Source organism: Urocampus carinirostris, chromosome 8 (assembly GCF_059441175.1).
Source record: "Urocampus carinirostris isolate Australia breed hairy pipefish chromosome 8, RoL_Ucar_1.0, whole genome shotgun sequence".
Lineage (NCBI taxonomy): Eukaryota > Metazoa > Chordata > Actinopteri > Syngnathiformes > Syngnathidae > Urocampus > Urocampus carinirostris.
Window position 1 is genome coordinate 9,828,558 of NC_142356.1, and position 15,010 is coordinate 9,843,567.

General features: G+C 39.5%; 1 protein-coding gene across 10 annotated transcripts in view; it reads left to right on the forward strand.

Moving 5' to 3' along the window:
• Positions 1 to 15,010, forward strand: part of nfixa (nuclear factor I/Xa) — a 267,293-nt gene that overhangs the window by 219,897 nt on the left and 32,386 nt on the right. For all 10 annotated transcript variants that reach the window (XM_088341546.1, XM_088341552.1, XM_088341549.1 and 7 more), the window contains one exon: positions 10,636 to 10,761. In XM_088341546.1, coding sequence (XP_088197672.1) covers positions 10,636 to 10,761 — 126 coding nt within the window. The remainder of the gene's footprint in view (positions 1 to 10,635; positions 10,762 to 15,010) is intronic.

Sequence of the window (15,010 nt, forward strand, 5' to 3'; positions counted from 1 at the left end):
CCTTGTCAACTTCCAGTGGACATATTTAAAACGGGAAAGTCATTTTGGCTCATTTTTATCTTGTGCCTCTCATCATTAGCTTACGGGCCACGTAAAATGATGTAGCAGGCCACATCTAGCCCAAGGGCCATAAGTTTGACCCATGTGTGAAATGCACAACTCACTCCAATTGCCCGCCTGCCCTCCCACTATCAGTTTAACCAACAGATGTCACCGTGCATAAAATAAACAAGCAAAAAAACCCCGGTCTTATAAAGAGACCTCCACAGGTTCCGGCTGCATAATGCGCAGATGCCCCCGTGCCGCTCGCCCACTTTACACCCGTTCCATAGGCAGACTTTGGCCAAAGAAACCACCCATTCTTACCGCGCTCCCGCCCCCACAGGTGTTCAGGTGCCCGCCTCGCCCTCACCTCTCCAGTCTCGCCCTCCCCGGCTGGAAATCCCTCATTAAGACGCTTACCGTCTGCAGATCAGAGTTGTAAAAGCCTTCCCCTTGCTCTCTCGCGCCGCCGTCTCCCTTCTGTCTAATTGAAAACGTGTACATCAGGGATGCCTCTGGGGACGGACGCTTGGGTTTTATCGCCCGAGTCTCAGCGGCCGCTCCGGCTCCACTTAAGCTGCAGATGTAATTAAGAGAGCGCTGCTCATCGGGGCCACGGCATGTCTTGGCGCTCCGGAGCTCCCATCAATTTCCCTACTTCTCGCTGGCTTGTCTGCGATGCGCCTCCTTGGGTCCGGAGTGTGGCACTCTGCCTCCTAATCAGTCTGCAAAATTGAACCATGGAAGCTCTTTAGCACAGGGTGCTTACACTTTTCAAGCATGTGAGCTACCATATATACTAGCATGTAAGCCAACCCCTTAAAACTGATTTAAAATAGCCACATGGAGAGATAATGAAGAGTAAAACACGGGTAATACGGATGGCCTTAAAGAAAAATTAACTATTTACTTGACCTTTAAGCAACAATTCAATAGCACTCACAATATCACAACATTATGGGGCTCTTGCTATTTTATTTTGTTGCATTTACCGCCAGCGGGTTGTATAAAAAAAAGAAAAGAAAAAACTAAAATGTTCCAATGCTTTCTCTGGTTGACATCTTTTTCTAGTCAGCTTTTTAATCACACGCCCGATCAAGCTATTATGAGGGGAAGGCAATGAAACACACTAAATCACAGTAAAATGAGATGTGGTCCCTCTCAAACACAAGGAGATGGCGCATAATGACTATACTAGAAAAAAAGCTCAAGCAAGGAGGGAACAGGAGTAAACCACAAAACCAAGGGCCATTGTGTGGCGATGCCTGAATTTTACCCCTTTGTGTTTATTTTGTTTTATAGTATTGCATTTTATAGTGCTAAATTCAGTTTATATGTGAGTGCATACTGTACTTTGAAAATGAGCAAGTAGAAATAATTATACCCATTAAAATACGCAAAAGATTAAATTATTTTCTATTGAGTGCATAACCACTAAACTATTTTTTTCCGAAACTTTTGGTTGTTGAGTAATTTGCACTGTAAATGCTACGTATTTTTAGTGTTTACTTATTGCAAGACATCATTAAGTTTGCTTCAGAGCTCCAACCAGCAATTAATTTGTTTCCCGGCGCCCTTACGAAGACACGAAACCTAGCTAAAGACATTCCCAAAGGCCTATAGTATTACTGTGTAAATTTTCACGTAAATTGGTTCAGCCATTTCAGAGCCTATAAGCTGCATACGAACACACAAATTGGTATTTAAACAATAACCTCGATTATTACTGTGATGTTTTCTTAAGAGATCCAGCTAATTGGCCTAGTGAAGACAAATTTGAGAAAGTTTATAGTTTAGTAGACACCCAAAATAAGGAGAGAAATTTGAATTTATGAGGTAAAAAGGAGAGTACTGTACAAAAACCTTCACAATGTCAAATTCAAAATATGTTCTCAAGCCTTCCCCTGAGCCCCCTATTTTTATTAAATATCCTAGGTTACCAAAAGCAGATCATTCCTAAAGGGTGTGGTAATCAAAGAACAGCTACATTATTGGCTGATAGTACCATTTATGTAAATAATAGTGCATAATAATCAAAATAAAGAACAGTCAGGAGTTCTAGTCAAAATAACGATTTGGCAGATGTCAAATATTAAAACAGAAACACTCAGAATAAATCAACAAGCTCAGTTATCAATGCATGACATAGAGCAGGGGTGTCAAACTCATTTTAACTCGGGGGCCACATGATAAAACAAACATTCCGTCGGGGGCCGGACTAGTAGATTAAAGAGAAAGAAAAAGAGATGAAGAAATAAGAGAAAGAGGGAGGGAAAAGGAGAGAAGGCGGGACAAAGAAAAGAAATAAAAAGAGAGAGAGGGAGAGAGCGTGAGAAACAAAAGATAAAAAGTCGTGAGAGAGGGGGGAAATAAAGGGAGAGGAAGAAAGAAATCCAAAGAGAAAAGGAGAAGGCAGAAGGAGAGAAAAAGAGAGAAGAAAGTGCGAAGGGTATGAAGAGAGAAAGAGAAAAGAGAGAAAAGGGAAAAGGGAAGCTAGAGCAAAAGAGGTTAAAAGACACAGAGAGAGAAAGAGACAAAGAGCAACAAAGGAAGAGAAAAAGAGAGACACAGGGAGTGAAAGAGACAGAGTGGGAGAAAAGGGGCAGAAAAGAAAGAGAGAGAGAGAGAGAGAGAGAGAGAGAGAGAGAGAGAGAGAGAGAGAGAGAGAGAGAGAGAGAAAGAAATACAAGTACAATGTCTTTGTTCGAGGCACCTGGCTTTGGCAACATCAAGTTGACATATTTCAACCTGCAGCTTGTTTTTCTCTTGCGCTTCTCTGAGTGTTGTCTCACGGGCCGGATTCGATCCCTTAGCGGGCCTGATCTGGCCCGCGGGCCGCCTGTTTGACACCTGTGACATAGAGGCTGTGAGCTGATTGGACGAAAAAACGTACAATGACATCCGTCGAAAAGGATAACAAGGAAAGATTGAGTGGAGTAGTTAACAAAGGAGCAATACGATTTTAACACAGGGTGTATCCGATTTTCCCCAAATACCCCACCTGCCAAATGCTATCCCATCTGGGAATTCCTTTCCAGGTGGGGGCATGCAAACACATCCACACCATGTGCTCACTTAGGACACGGAAAAACAAAAAGCGCCTCACACGGACAGGTGCGCTCCTTCCACATCCAACGCGGACGTCACATTCAGATACACGCCGTAAATTTCCACGCACAGACACGCACGGGCGCAGCTGAAAGGCGCTCCCAGATGGTGAAGGACTGCGCACGTAGCCTTGGGGTACGCCAGGATGCCGGAGACATCTGCTCCACATGGAGGACGGCGGGCGGGGGGGGGCTGGCTTAAAACAGGCAAAACAACCATGATTTCATATTAGCTCCGAATGATTGTTAAATAAATCAAACACCGGGTGGGCTTTCCCCCTGGTGATATTTCAACTCTCGAGATTCCCGGCTGGAGTTTTGGAACTTTCTTCCAGTTTTATTTGTGCAGCCTAAAAATTGGGAGCACTCCTATGTAGAACTAAATGAATTAAAAAATTAATCACATACCGCATTTATTTTTGTACAACGTTCACTCACTCGAGTATAAAGTGTACTCCTAATTTTTAGAAATTGGTATAAAAATGTGATTTACTTTTTTCTCAGCTTAAACTTTGCGGTTAGATGCAACGGGAATAGAACCTGGGTAGCAGCGGTGAGAGCACCGAACTTTAATATGTAACAAGTGAAGTCACAAATAAATTAACATGCTTGTATGCTTGTAAGATAGTGTAAAAATGAGATAAAACCCATGTCATCTATATCACGGGTGATCAGGTGGTTGGAGTTTGGCCGCAACCCTGGATTTGGAACCCGTTACAACCGATGTTTTGCAGTACAGTAATACGATAAAACCTCATGTACATTATCACCCAAACTTTGAGCTTTTTATTCGTTTAAAAAAAGAAAAGACGCGTTATACACAAAAAATATGGGGATACCTAAATATATATCATAAGTACAATGTATTTAGATATGTATTCATATTGTTATCTATTTTGTCTTTGATTTATTTTGACATGTATTTTATCATACATTCTCGTTTGTATTTTGTTATGTATTTTCTCATGTATTTTGTCACAAATATTATATTCAAATGAGGAGGCGGGCCCAGTAGCCTGATCTTTTTACCTATTGTTAATCAGTGATGAACAATCAGTACACTCACTGTTTAACCAGTAGGTGAAAACTAAACCAGTTTGACCCACGCCCCCTCATTTAAATAACAATTTGTTGTGACTGAATACACGACAAAATAAATGACAAAAATTTACGAAAAATTAGAAGACTAAATATAGGACAAAATACTCAGGAGAATAAATGATGAAAATTTACGGGAAAATATACGAGAAAATATTGGACGAAATACGCAACAAAATAAATGAAAAAACTTACGAGAAATTATCCATCCATCCATCCATCCATTATCCTCAGTAGGGTCGCGGGAGTGCTGGAGCTACCCAGCTGTCTTCGGGCAGTGGGCAGGGGACACCCTCAATTGGTTGCCAGCCTAGGGACAATTTGAACCGGCCAATTAACCTGACATGCATGTTTTTGGAATGTGTGAGGAAACCAGAATGCCCGGATTAAACCTACTCAGGCACTGGGAGAACATGCAAACTCCAAACATGACCTCAGAACGGTGCCACACATGCGCTAACCAGTGCGCTGCCGTGCTACCCTGAATACCATTTTTTTTTACTTAATACACGACAAAATAAATGACAAACAATTACGAAAAATTATAAGACAAAATATAGGACAAACTGCTCGACAGAATAAATGATGAAAATTTTGGAGAAAATATTGGACAAAATACGCTACAAAATAAATGGAAAAAACTGATATGATAAAATCCAGGACAAAATAGCCGACAAAATAAATGACGAAAATTTACGAAAAAATCTACGAGAAAATATAGTACAAAATTTGCGACATAATAAATTTTAAAAACTTCCGAGAAGTTTTACGACAAACTACAGACAAAAGACACGACAAAAAAAAAAAGTAAAAATTTACGAGAAATTCTACCACAAAATATACAAGAAAATTTAGGACAAAATACACGAAAAAATACACTAAAAATATAACTAAATCTATGACAAAATAAAAGACAAAATACTGACAAAGTACATAACAAAATTCATAAATATATAAAGAAATTGAATTTACGTCATATATTTAGATATAACATGATTTTTTTATGTAGTCATTTATTTATATTAAGTATTTGTTTATTATACTCTATATTTCTACATACGGAAGGATTGGTCCTCTTATGTAAAAAAAACCCGATGCGTACGTTTGATTCTGTTTCCGGGGCGCATCTGGTGGCAGGCCTGTTAGTGCAAAGAGACAGAAGGGTCATCAGGGGAGCGCTTGATTTTGTGCCAGCACAACACCGACGCTTGCCAGCAGAGAAAGTGTGCAGTTGTGGCACAGGGCGCACATGTCAAGCAGATTGGCAGACGGCGACGTCTCTGAAGTGCTGAGACGTTTGCTTTTACATCCTCCCGACGGAAACCTCCACATTTCTGGGGCTCGCACGTCTGCCGTCAGCTGATTCCCGGCGTAGCGTCTTTTAAATAGCAATTTACTTTTTTCTACTCAGTTGGGAAAGTCTCGAATTTAGCCTGTGTTTCCAAATCTGCATCGTTTCAGGTGTCCTTAAACATTTGAAAGCCAAATATTTTCATTACTAATAATGTGTTTACAATGATCAACTGGGCTCAAAGCACCTTTATGCTTTTTTTCCACCGCGCCTATCTTTTTTTTTATCTTTTAGCAAAGCTGTTCGGGGCGAAACACATTAGGTAGGAGGAATAGGGGCACAGGGGAGTGCTGGAGAGTGAATTCATGCATGTTAACATACAGGAGGGGTGGTTGTTTCAATATAGCATGGAATTGGTGAAAGTAAGAAGCGGCTTTCTTCAGATAAAGTCAAAACACCAACCCAGAGCCCAAGAAAAAAAGAAAAGTGAATTAAAAGAATAGAATAAAATTGTCTTTGTTGTCATTGATATCAACGTTGTGAAACATTGTATGCAACGAGATTAGGCATGGCACTCCAGGGTAAAACATGTTATTAAAACTTTGAAGAGAAAATAGATTAAAGACTATCAGGATAAATAGGGAAAAAAATAACCACAACGTAGTGCTTAGAAAACTGGCCCAGGTTATAATAACAATGCTAGGAAAATAGTGCAGAGTCCTCCATGACCCTCAATGGGCTCACACGGTGGGTGTGGCATAGTGTGGCGCTTGCAAACTTTGAATCACGTTTATTGGCTTGTGCTATTATAAAAATTGCCTCTGATTGGTCGGCGCTTTTATATTTCGAACAGTAACAAATGTGGTTGGCCAAAACTCCATCACTCACTATAAACCCTTGAAAAAAAAAAACGCGGTGCTTTGCAGTTTCACAACCGCACTACGTTCAAACTTCTTACTTCTACTTTGGACTGCCGCTCCCCTACCGCCCCCTACCACCTTATCCTTCCTCACCGCCCCCCTAGACCTTTTCACCGCCCCCGGGGGGGCGGTACCTCCCACTTTGGGAACCACTGCTTTAATGTATTCTACTTAGCTGTATTTTTCACCTATTTCGCTTGTGAAAATATTAAAAACAATTAATAAAATACAATTTTCCAACTTCAATGTAAAAATAAAAAGATAAAGCATTCATTGACCACATTATCTGTAAGTTGAACACGATTGATAGTAAAATAGGAAAAGTGGAGTGACCCCTTTTCACTGAGAGAATGGGGAGGAGTTTGATATCGCCTGGGTTGTTAATGGAAAGCAATGATAATTTTAGCATAATGTTAATATTGTACAAACCTGACATTGAAAAAAAATAAGTAATTTTGAGTGATTCAACTTTAAGAGTATTAGATTCTCACCTTATTTTGTTGTTCACCTCAAGCTTCAGATTGTGAATTTGCATCAAAGCCCGTGTTGGAGTTTTGGGATCCAGGCTGGTAGTAGAGTAGACATAAATTTTACTCAAGTACCGTTACTTTCGAATAATATTACTCAAGTAGAAGTAAAGGTAGTCATCCAAATACTTACTTGAGTAAAAGTTAAAAAAAGTACTGAATAACCGTACCAACCTCGTATTTATTGATTTGTTTTACAACAACCAATCAGATTATCCAAGTCCATCCAATCAGCAAAAAAACTACATTTAAATCCCTATTACTTATCTTAACAGGCTCTGCAAGCAGAAGAACAAGCTAGCCCATCAACTCGAACAAAGGAGACATTGTAGCTGGTGTTTCACCTCTTTTTAAGGGGAACATGCTCTTGGTGTGAGGCCAGGGGTGCTCCTCCTCTTCTGCATTTTTGTAGTCTGTATTGTTATGCAACATTTTCCATCTGTTTTATCCTTAAACGAAATTTCCCCCGCTGAAGTTGAATATGGTCACGTGACGAGGCTGCTACGTTTGATTGGTTAAACACGGTAGAGCCTGGCAGAGTTCTGCGCCTTAGCGGAGACAGACAGACGTACTTACGTGGAGGGGATTTATTAAGTAACGACTTTAATATTGCCTAATGTAGCGGAGTAGAAGTACTGTTTTTTCTTTGCAGGTTTACTCAAGTAAAAGTAAACGTATTGGGATTAAAAAATATTCCTAGAAGTACAAAATGTATTCCATTACTACCCACCCTGGTAATAAGCAACACTTATATATGTGCTTCAGTACTGCTGATGGTCATCGTATTATTATTATTTACACTCGATATCGTAAAAACCCAGACTAACCATCGGTGTCAGAGGCTGGGTCCCAGATTTGGTCTCCATGCTGGGAATGGATCTGACAGCTCAATACTCCCACATACTCTTTCTACCGTTTGGGTGGGAGGGTGTAAAAAAATACTATATATCTGCAACAGACATAAACGCCTCACAAATATTCACTCCCACCTGCTCGAGCTTTAACTCTTTCACACCGGGGAGAATGGGGGGGGTTTGCACGCCCCCACGCTTACCAACCGTTTCACACATCTCCAGCTGGAGGACGAATCATAGTCAATGCCCCGTTAGATTCGGAGCTGCCACGAAAATAAACTGCAAAACCCCAAGCCGGGGAGAAAAAAAAAAACAACTTTCCGAGACGGAATATTATCATATCGTCGGGGAGATTAGAAGAAACCTCACACTATACGATTTTTTTGTTTGTTTTTTAATGCCGGTGCATGTGTTTGTGCCAGATAATAAGCATATGTAAACATCTTATGACATCCTGATTTCATACATGTCGTCAGCGGAGAGAAAAAGAAGAAAGAAAAAAACGCTGCTGCATTTCTCAGGTTTTGCTTTGCTCTCTCTTTCTGGCTTGGCATATTTTCACGTCTCCCACTCGCTTGTCGCCTCTGTCCGTCTGCTTGTCTTTCGCACTCAGCAGCTGCCCAGTTCATACTGTACACTTTGTGCTATTTCTGAATGAAGCTGACCACGACCATTGTTTATTTTTGTTTGTTATTCTTCTTTTGGGCATCCGGGGGGAAAAAAGAGAGGACAGAGAAAACATACAGTGGCGGAGTTGGAGGTTATTCTTGCTGTCGGTGCGCTTTGGCGCTTAAACAAAGAAAAGTTCAGTTATGTCCTGCCCAATTTTTTTTTCCGCTCCCTTTTTTGAAGACAACCTTGTAGAATACTGCCTGGCCTATTATTTGAAATTTGGGAGTTCTGAATGAGGTAATGCAGCTGGAGGAATCAATATTGAGGACTGATCCTGTCATATCCAGAAATAATTACACAAATAAAAATATTTGTACAAATATATCAATATGAATCAATTACCATGTGAGTAAATCAGTTGATGAATACAATTTATTCATTTCTTTATGCATTTTTATTTATTTTTTCGTGTATTTTGCCACAACAAAATATTTTTCAAATGAAGCCGCGAGTCAAACTGCTTGAGCGTTTCACCTATTGGTGGATCAATGGCGAACAAATCAGCTACTACGACGACAAAATACACGATATAATACACGACAAAATAAACAAATGACAATATGCATGGGAAAATAAATGACAAAGTACTCAATGCAATACGCTATAAAAAAGGTTTAAATAAATGACAAATGATGACCTAAAAGATGACAAAATACACGGCAAAACAAATGACTAAAAAATGAGAAACTGCACGACAAAATACACCACAAGGTGGAATTCCTCGACAAAATAAATGAAAAAATATATGAGAAAATACATAACAAAATAGATGACAATACACAACAGAATACACTATAAAAAGGTATAAAAGATTGACAAATGATAACATAAAACACAACAAAATACATGATAAACAAATGCCTGAAAAAATGAGAAACTGCACGAGAGAATCAATGAAAAAATACATATAAGAAAATACATAACAAAATAAATGACGAAAAAAGTACAAAACAAATGACAAAATATACAACACAATAAACTACAAAAAAGGTTTCAACAAATGACAAATGTTGACATAAAACATGACAAAATAAAGGCTCAAAAAATAATAAACTGCACGACCAAAAAAATAAATATGAGAAAATACATAACAAAGTAAATGACAAAATACATGATACAATACACTATAAAAAGGTTTCAATGGGCAGCACGGCGGCACAGTGGTTAGCGCGTGTGTGCGACAGTTGTGAGGTGATGAGATCGAACCGTCTGTGTGGAGTTTGTATGTTCTCTCCGTGCTTGTGTGGGTTTCCTCCCACATTCCTAAAAGCATGGATGTCAGGTTAATTGGCCGATTCAAATTTGTCCCTAGGTGTGAATGAGCGAGTGACTTCTCTGTCTTTGTGTGCCCTGCAACTGGCTGGCAACCGGTTCAGGCCCACTGCCCGAAGATAGCTGGGATGGGCTCCATCACCCCCGCGATCCTACTGAGGATAAGCGGTGCAGATAATGGATGGATGGATGGATGGATGGATAAATGACAAATGATGACATAAAACACGACAAAATACAAGACAAAAAAACTGACTAATAAAAATGAGAAATTACTCGAAAAAATATGCGAAAATACATATACATAAAAAAAAGAAATTACACAATAAAATAAATCCGTCAACTAACGGCTAAATACCAGACAAAATACACAACCAAATAAATGACCACTTACATAAGAAGATAAATGACAAGGTACATGATTAAAATAAAGACTCAATAAAAGAATAAATACAAGACTAATTACACAAACAAATAAAAGACTAAATAAACAAAAAAATACACGAATAAAATAAATAACAAAATACACATCAAAAGAAATACAAACTAAATGAAAAAATAGTTGACAAAAAGTAAAAATATGAACAAATTATATGTATGCCTTATATTTGAGTATTTTGTGACATGTTAGTTCATTCACATGTTATATATTTGTATGTATTTATTTATTTACAAATGTATTTCTACATATGGCACGATTGGCAGATTCAAGATCTATTTTTTCATACATTTTTGATTGGCTGTTTGAAATCTATGGAGGGGAATTCCGAACATCTTTGATTAAAAACCACCCCTTTCCCCCCCAACTTTTTTTAACTTTTATTTTATTTTTTTCATTTATTTTTTTACCAGGACTGTCCTCGCCTGGTTCACTTAAGAAGCCGGGGAAGTTTGATTTCAACGCCCTGTCTTCCCAGAGGTCCCCCCGCATGGCGTTCACACACCACCCGCTGCCCGTGCTGGCAGGAGTGAGACCAGGTGAGAAAGAGCCCTGCCACCAAGCCCAGAAAATACCCCACCCCCCTAAAAAAGAGAGAGAAGGAAAGGGAGATGACCCCACCCCAAATGAAAGAATTCCAATCCCGCAGTTGCAACATGTGAAGTTGTTAGCGCTCCACCATCACGGCGGGCCTAAGTTTTTCTCTCTCTCCTTCAATCTCTTTTACCCATACGTTTTGTTTTTTAACATCACCTCTTGTGCCTGTTTGTGTTAATATCGCCATTGCACGGTACCATCGCTGCATCCATGCCTTTTGCCTTTGTGCTTTTTAATCCAAAAGTCACAGTTTAATGTCATTTCGGAGGTCGCGGGAGCGCAGAAGTCTTTGTGAGATAAATAGGGTTTGAAAAAATAAATAGTTTATATATTAGTAGACACTCGAAATACGGAGAGAAGACATCAATGGGGTTTGAACTTTCAAGGAGAACATCCCTCACTTAAGAAAACTGTTCTAAAAGGTCCTCCATGTGCCTGTTCTTTTAATTCTATCTCTATCTGCTAGATTACAAAAAGAAGATCCGCCCTGAAGGGTGTGGACATCAATGAATGGAAACATTATGATCTGATTGTGACAATTATGTAAGCAGTGCATATTAGTGAAAATAACAAACAAGAGTGAGTTATAGTAGTTAAAATAACAAACAGGCATCCTCATAATCTCCTTTGTAGGTGTCCAATATGAAAACAGAATAAACTTAGTCATTGTTTGGCAGGGTTGGGTAGGGTTACTTTAACTTGATTACTTTCAATTACTTTTGGATTACTCCAATAGCAAATATGCTAATAAAAGACAAAAGAAACTAAATATGAATAAAATTTTGACTCACAACACGTGGTAAGCTTTCTCTCCTGGCTTTGATCTCTTTGATCTCCGGCAAAACTAACATAAAATGCGACAGAAACAAAATAAAAATAAATCCAAACAGCTTGCCAACTTCATTTTTGCCGTTCCATGTATTCCATTACTCCCCAAGCCTGCACAAAATTTAGTAATTGTATTCATATTTAGTTTCTTTTGTCTTTTATTAGCATATTTGGTATTGGAGTAATCCAAAAGTAATTGAAAGTAATCAAGTTAAAGTAACCATACCCAACCCTGTTGTTTGGGTAGGAAGGGCTTGTTACTGGGTAAGAGATTATGCACAGCAACCATCGATTACTAGTCCGTGACTACGTTAACATGCAGGGAAGAGTCCGACTGGGATCAGAATTTGGATTTTTGAAACAATTCGAATAAATCGCTTACATTTCTAGAAACAAACGAACAACCCTGGTGTTTGTGCCGCCCCTCTACATGCTAAATTAAATAGTTCCCGGATCCAGCTTTTATGAAGGATTTCTTCTATCTTGAACACAATTTTCCCATAAGGAATAACTGGAAACCAGCTAATTCGTTCCCGGCCTCCCCAAATCATTCAAGTTTATCCTAAGTACCTATAAAACACATCTTCGTGATCACTAAGAACATATTCAAATAGTAATTGAACAGAAAACTACAGTAATAAGCACTAACCATGTAAAAGTCGGCGGTTGCTAACAGAGATGAATGTTGTGATGGAGGAGTGAAGAAGCCCAAGAGACTGTTAATGATACGTAACCACACAAGGGTGCGGGATCAGGTCTGTATGGCGGGAAACGCACGTGCTAGCTGGTAGCGTCTGTAAATTCTCGAAACTTGGATTTTCTCGAGGGCAAGATGTTTGCTCGAAAGACCTCTTGAATTTCTCGTAACTAGAGTAGCTCATACGTAGATGGGCCACTGTATTCCGATTACACGAGAGTAGCGAGTACGAAATAGTACGAAAATCGACGTTTGATATTAAATTAGGGATGATTTCATTCATGTTACCCACTAAATTCAACAACACAGTTTTTTCTGTGCACTAAAAATGAACTCTATTGCTGTGTCCCATCTGTTTATAAGGTATGCTTGTAAATAGCATACCTTACACTACAAATGAATGGATACAACTGCTATATCCACTTTACATAAAATTTTTGTCATGGGGGCAGATTATAAAACCCTGAAAAATGAGCAAGTAAGCTTAAGTATCATTCGTATTTGTACTACAAGCCCAGAGTGCTTTGCCGCCAAAAGAAATATCCCGAAATATACCGAATGAAGGAATCTGATTAGTTGAATGTCTATACATTCAGGAGTAATCGGAAAACTAAAGGACTACATTAAAATCGTGATGCTCGCAGTCGGACTAAGACCTAAATTGGATTCATGTGTGCCTTTACATGGCTTTCCAAAATCAAAATACTAGCTATCGTCCATTTCCAATCCAAATATTGCCTGCATGTAAACGTATCCCATGATAGTCTAGTGTAGAAACCACAAAACATCCAGCTCTAAGTTTCTCCCGGGTGCCCCGCAAGCCTTATAAATCACTGGGGGAAACCCTTGTCTCTATTGCAATGAACAAGGCCACAAATCAGTAAAGCCACAATGACCGCAACTACAATGCAATTTAGGAGAGAGCAAACCTCAACCAAGAAGCACACATTTGTTCCGGTAATGGAAGATGATGTATAGACTCCTCGAATGTGAGATGATGAATTTGTGGAGCTGCGTCTTTGTCTGGATCTTTGCCAAAACTCAATAGGTCCTAGCAATTCATAAAAAGTTAATTACATTATTGTTCCAGTTGGTGGATGTGGAACCCAAGCTCAGGCACAAAGTTTATGACAAGACAGGTTTATAAGAAGAGTTTATTTGGGGCAAAGGGGATATCAAAAGACGCTCCGTAACGGAAAGGGAAGAAACAATCAATGCAAAAACACTTTACGGATAAGTCAATTTGCAATAGTCTATGAACTCAAGAAAAAACTAGAGTCCGAAGATAACTCACGGCTGGCAGAGTCCAAGTACTTTGGGGCTGGTTGACAGTGAGAACAGGGAAGTAAATATCAGAACAAGGCATTGACCCAGCATCAATCATTAGGTAAGAATGCCTCTAAGTTTTAAGTTTAATAGACACTCAAAATAAGGAGCAAGCCTTCAGATGTCCAACTTTGGACAGAGACGTTTATTTTAGACCATGGGAAAGTATCAATTTAATGAGAAGTGGCTGTCTGAGAACCTTTTTCGCAAGTGCTGTGCTTGGTAATGTGTGCGAGGCATGATGTATTGGCCTTAAATTTTGATTTCAGAAGTTATTAAAAAAGTCTTAAAATGTCTTAATTGAACTCGCCTTAAGCTGTATGAACAGTGTGAGGGCTTCCCCGATGTGTGGACAAAAATCTGATCAAAGCCACTACTGCCATCTAATAGTGATTTATCATACTGAAAAATATGTCAAACATATAAAAAAAAACGTGTTTTTATGTTTGGTACCTAAGGACAATACTCTTGAAAACGAATTTACATGGCATTAAATGCGCTAAATGCAATAAATGTTTTCACATATTGCTCAGCCCTGGTTGCACAACACGACTGCAATGGAGAAGACCTCCAAACCATCAAAACAATGAATACAGCGACACATCTAAACAGTCCTGCACGAGGAAATTACTCAAAAGCGGTCCCTTATTTTTTTTCCCCTCCGCCCGCTCACTTTCGGCCTTGTTTCCATTTTCAACGAGCGCATATTTTCACAGAGCGGCACGGATTCCTTTAGCGCGCTTCCAGTGACGTCTTTGGATTGCGGCACAAAGGGCAAATTGTCCTCGGAGCGTTTCGCTCCGCCGGCGTATCCGACAAGGTTTCTCCATCTCCGCTCGGAGAATTCCCGACGTCCCTCCGATGTGAACTTTGCCAACAAGTCCCCGAAGGCCGGCAAGCTCAATTTTCAAAGGCATAAATACGTCCTCCGCTCTCATTCCATTCCGCTCTCAAAGGGAAAAGGGTTTGGTGGGCGGCCAAACCGCACCTACCATGTAAAGGTCATTTGCACTCAATGCCCTCGTGTTTGAAGCGGATTGAATTTTACTTACAGCTCTCCCGAAGGTATATTTAGAATGCATACTCAAGGACGAGCCTTCAATAAAGAGATCAAAATTCGCATTTTAACCCGTTAAACATCTAGCTCTAAGTTTATCTCGGACCAGGGATCAGCTTTGGCCCTGGCCACAAAAAAAAAAAGATTTCCTTGGAAATTCACAGATACTGTCAACGCCTAATCAATTGTTTGTATCCCAGCCAAAAGTATCATTCCAAAAACCTTTTGTAGTTTACGTTTGTGGTTTTTATAAAAAGCCCACTGCCATAACATATAAATTCGT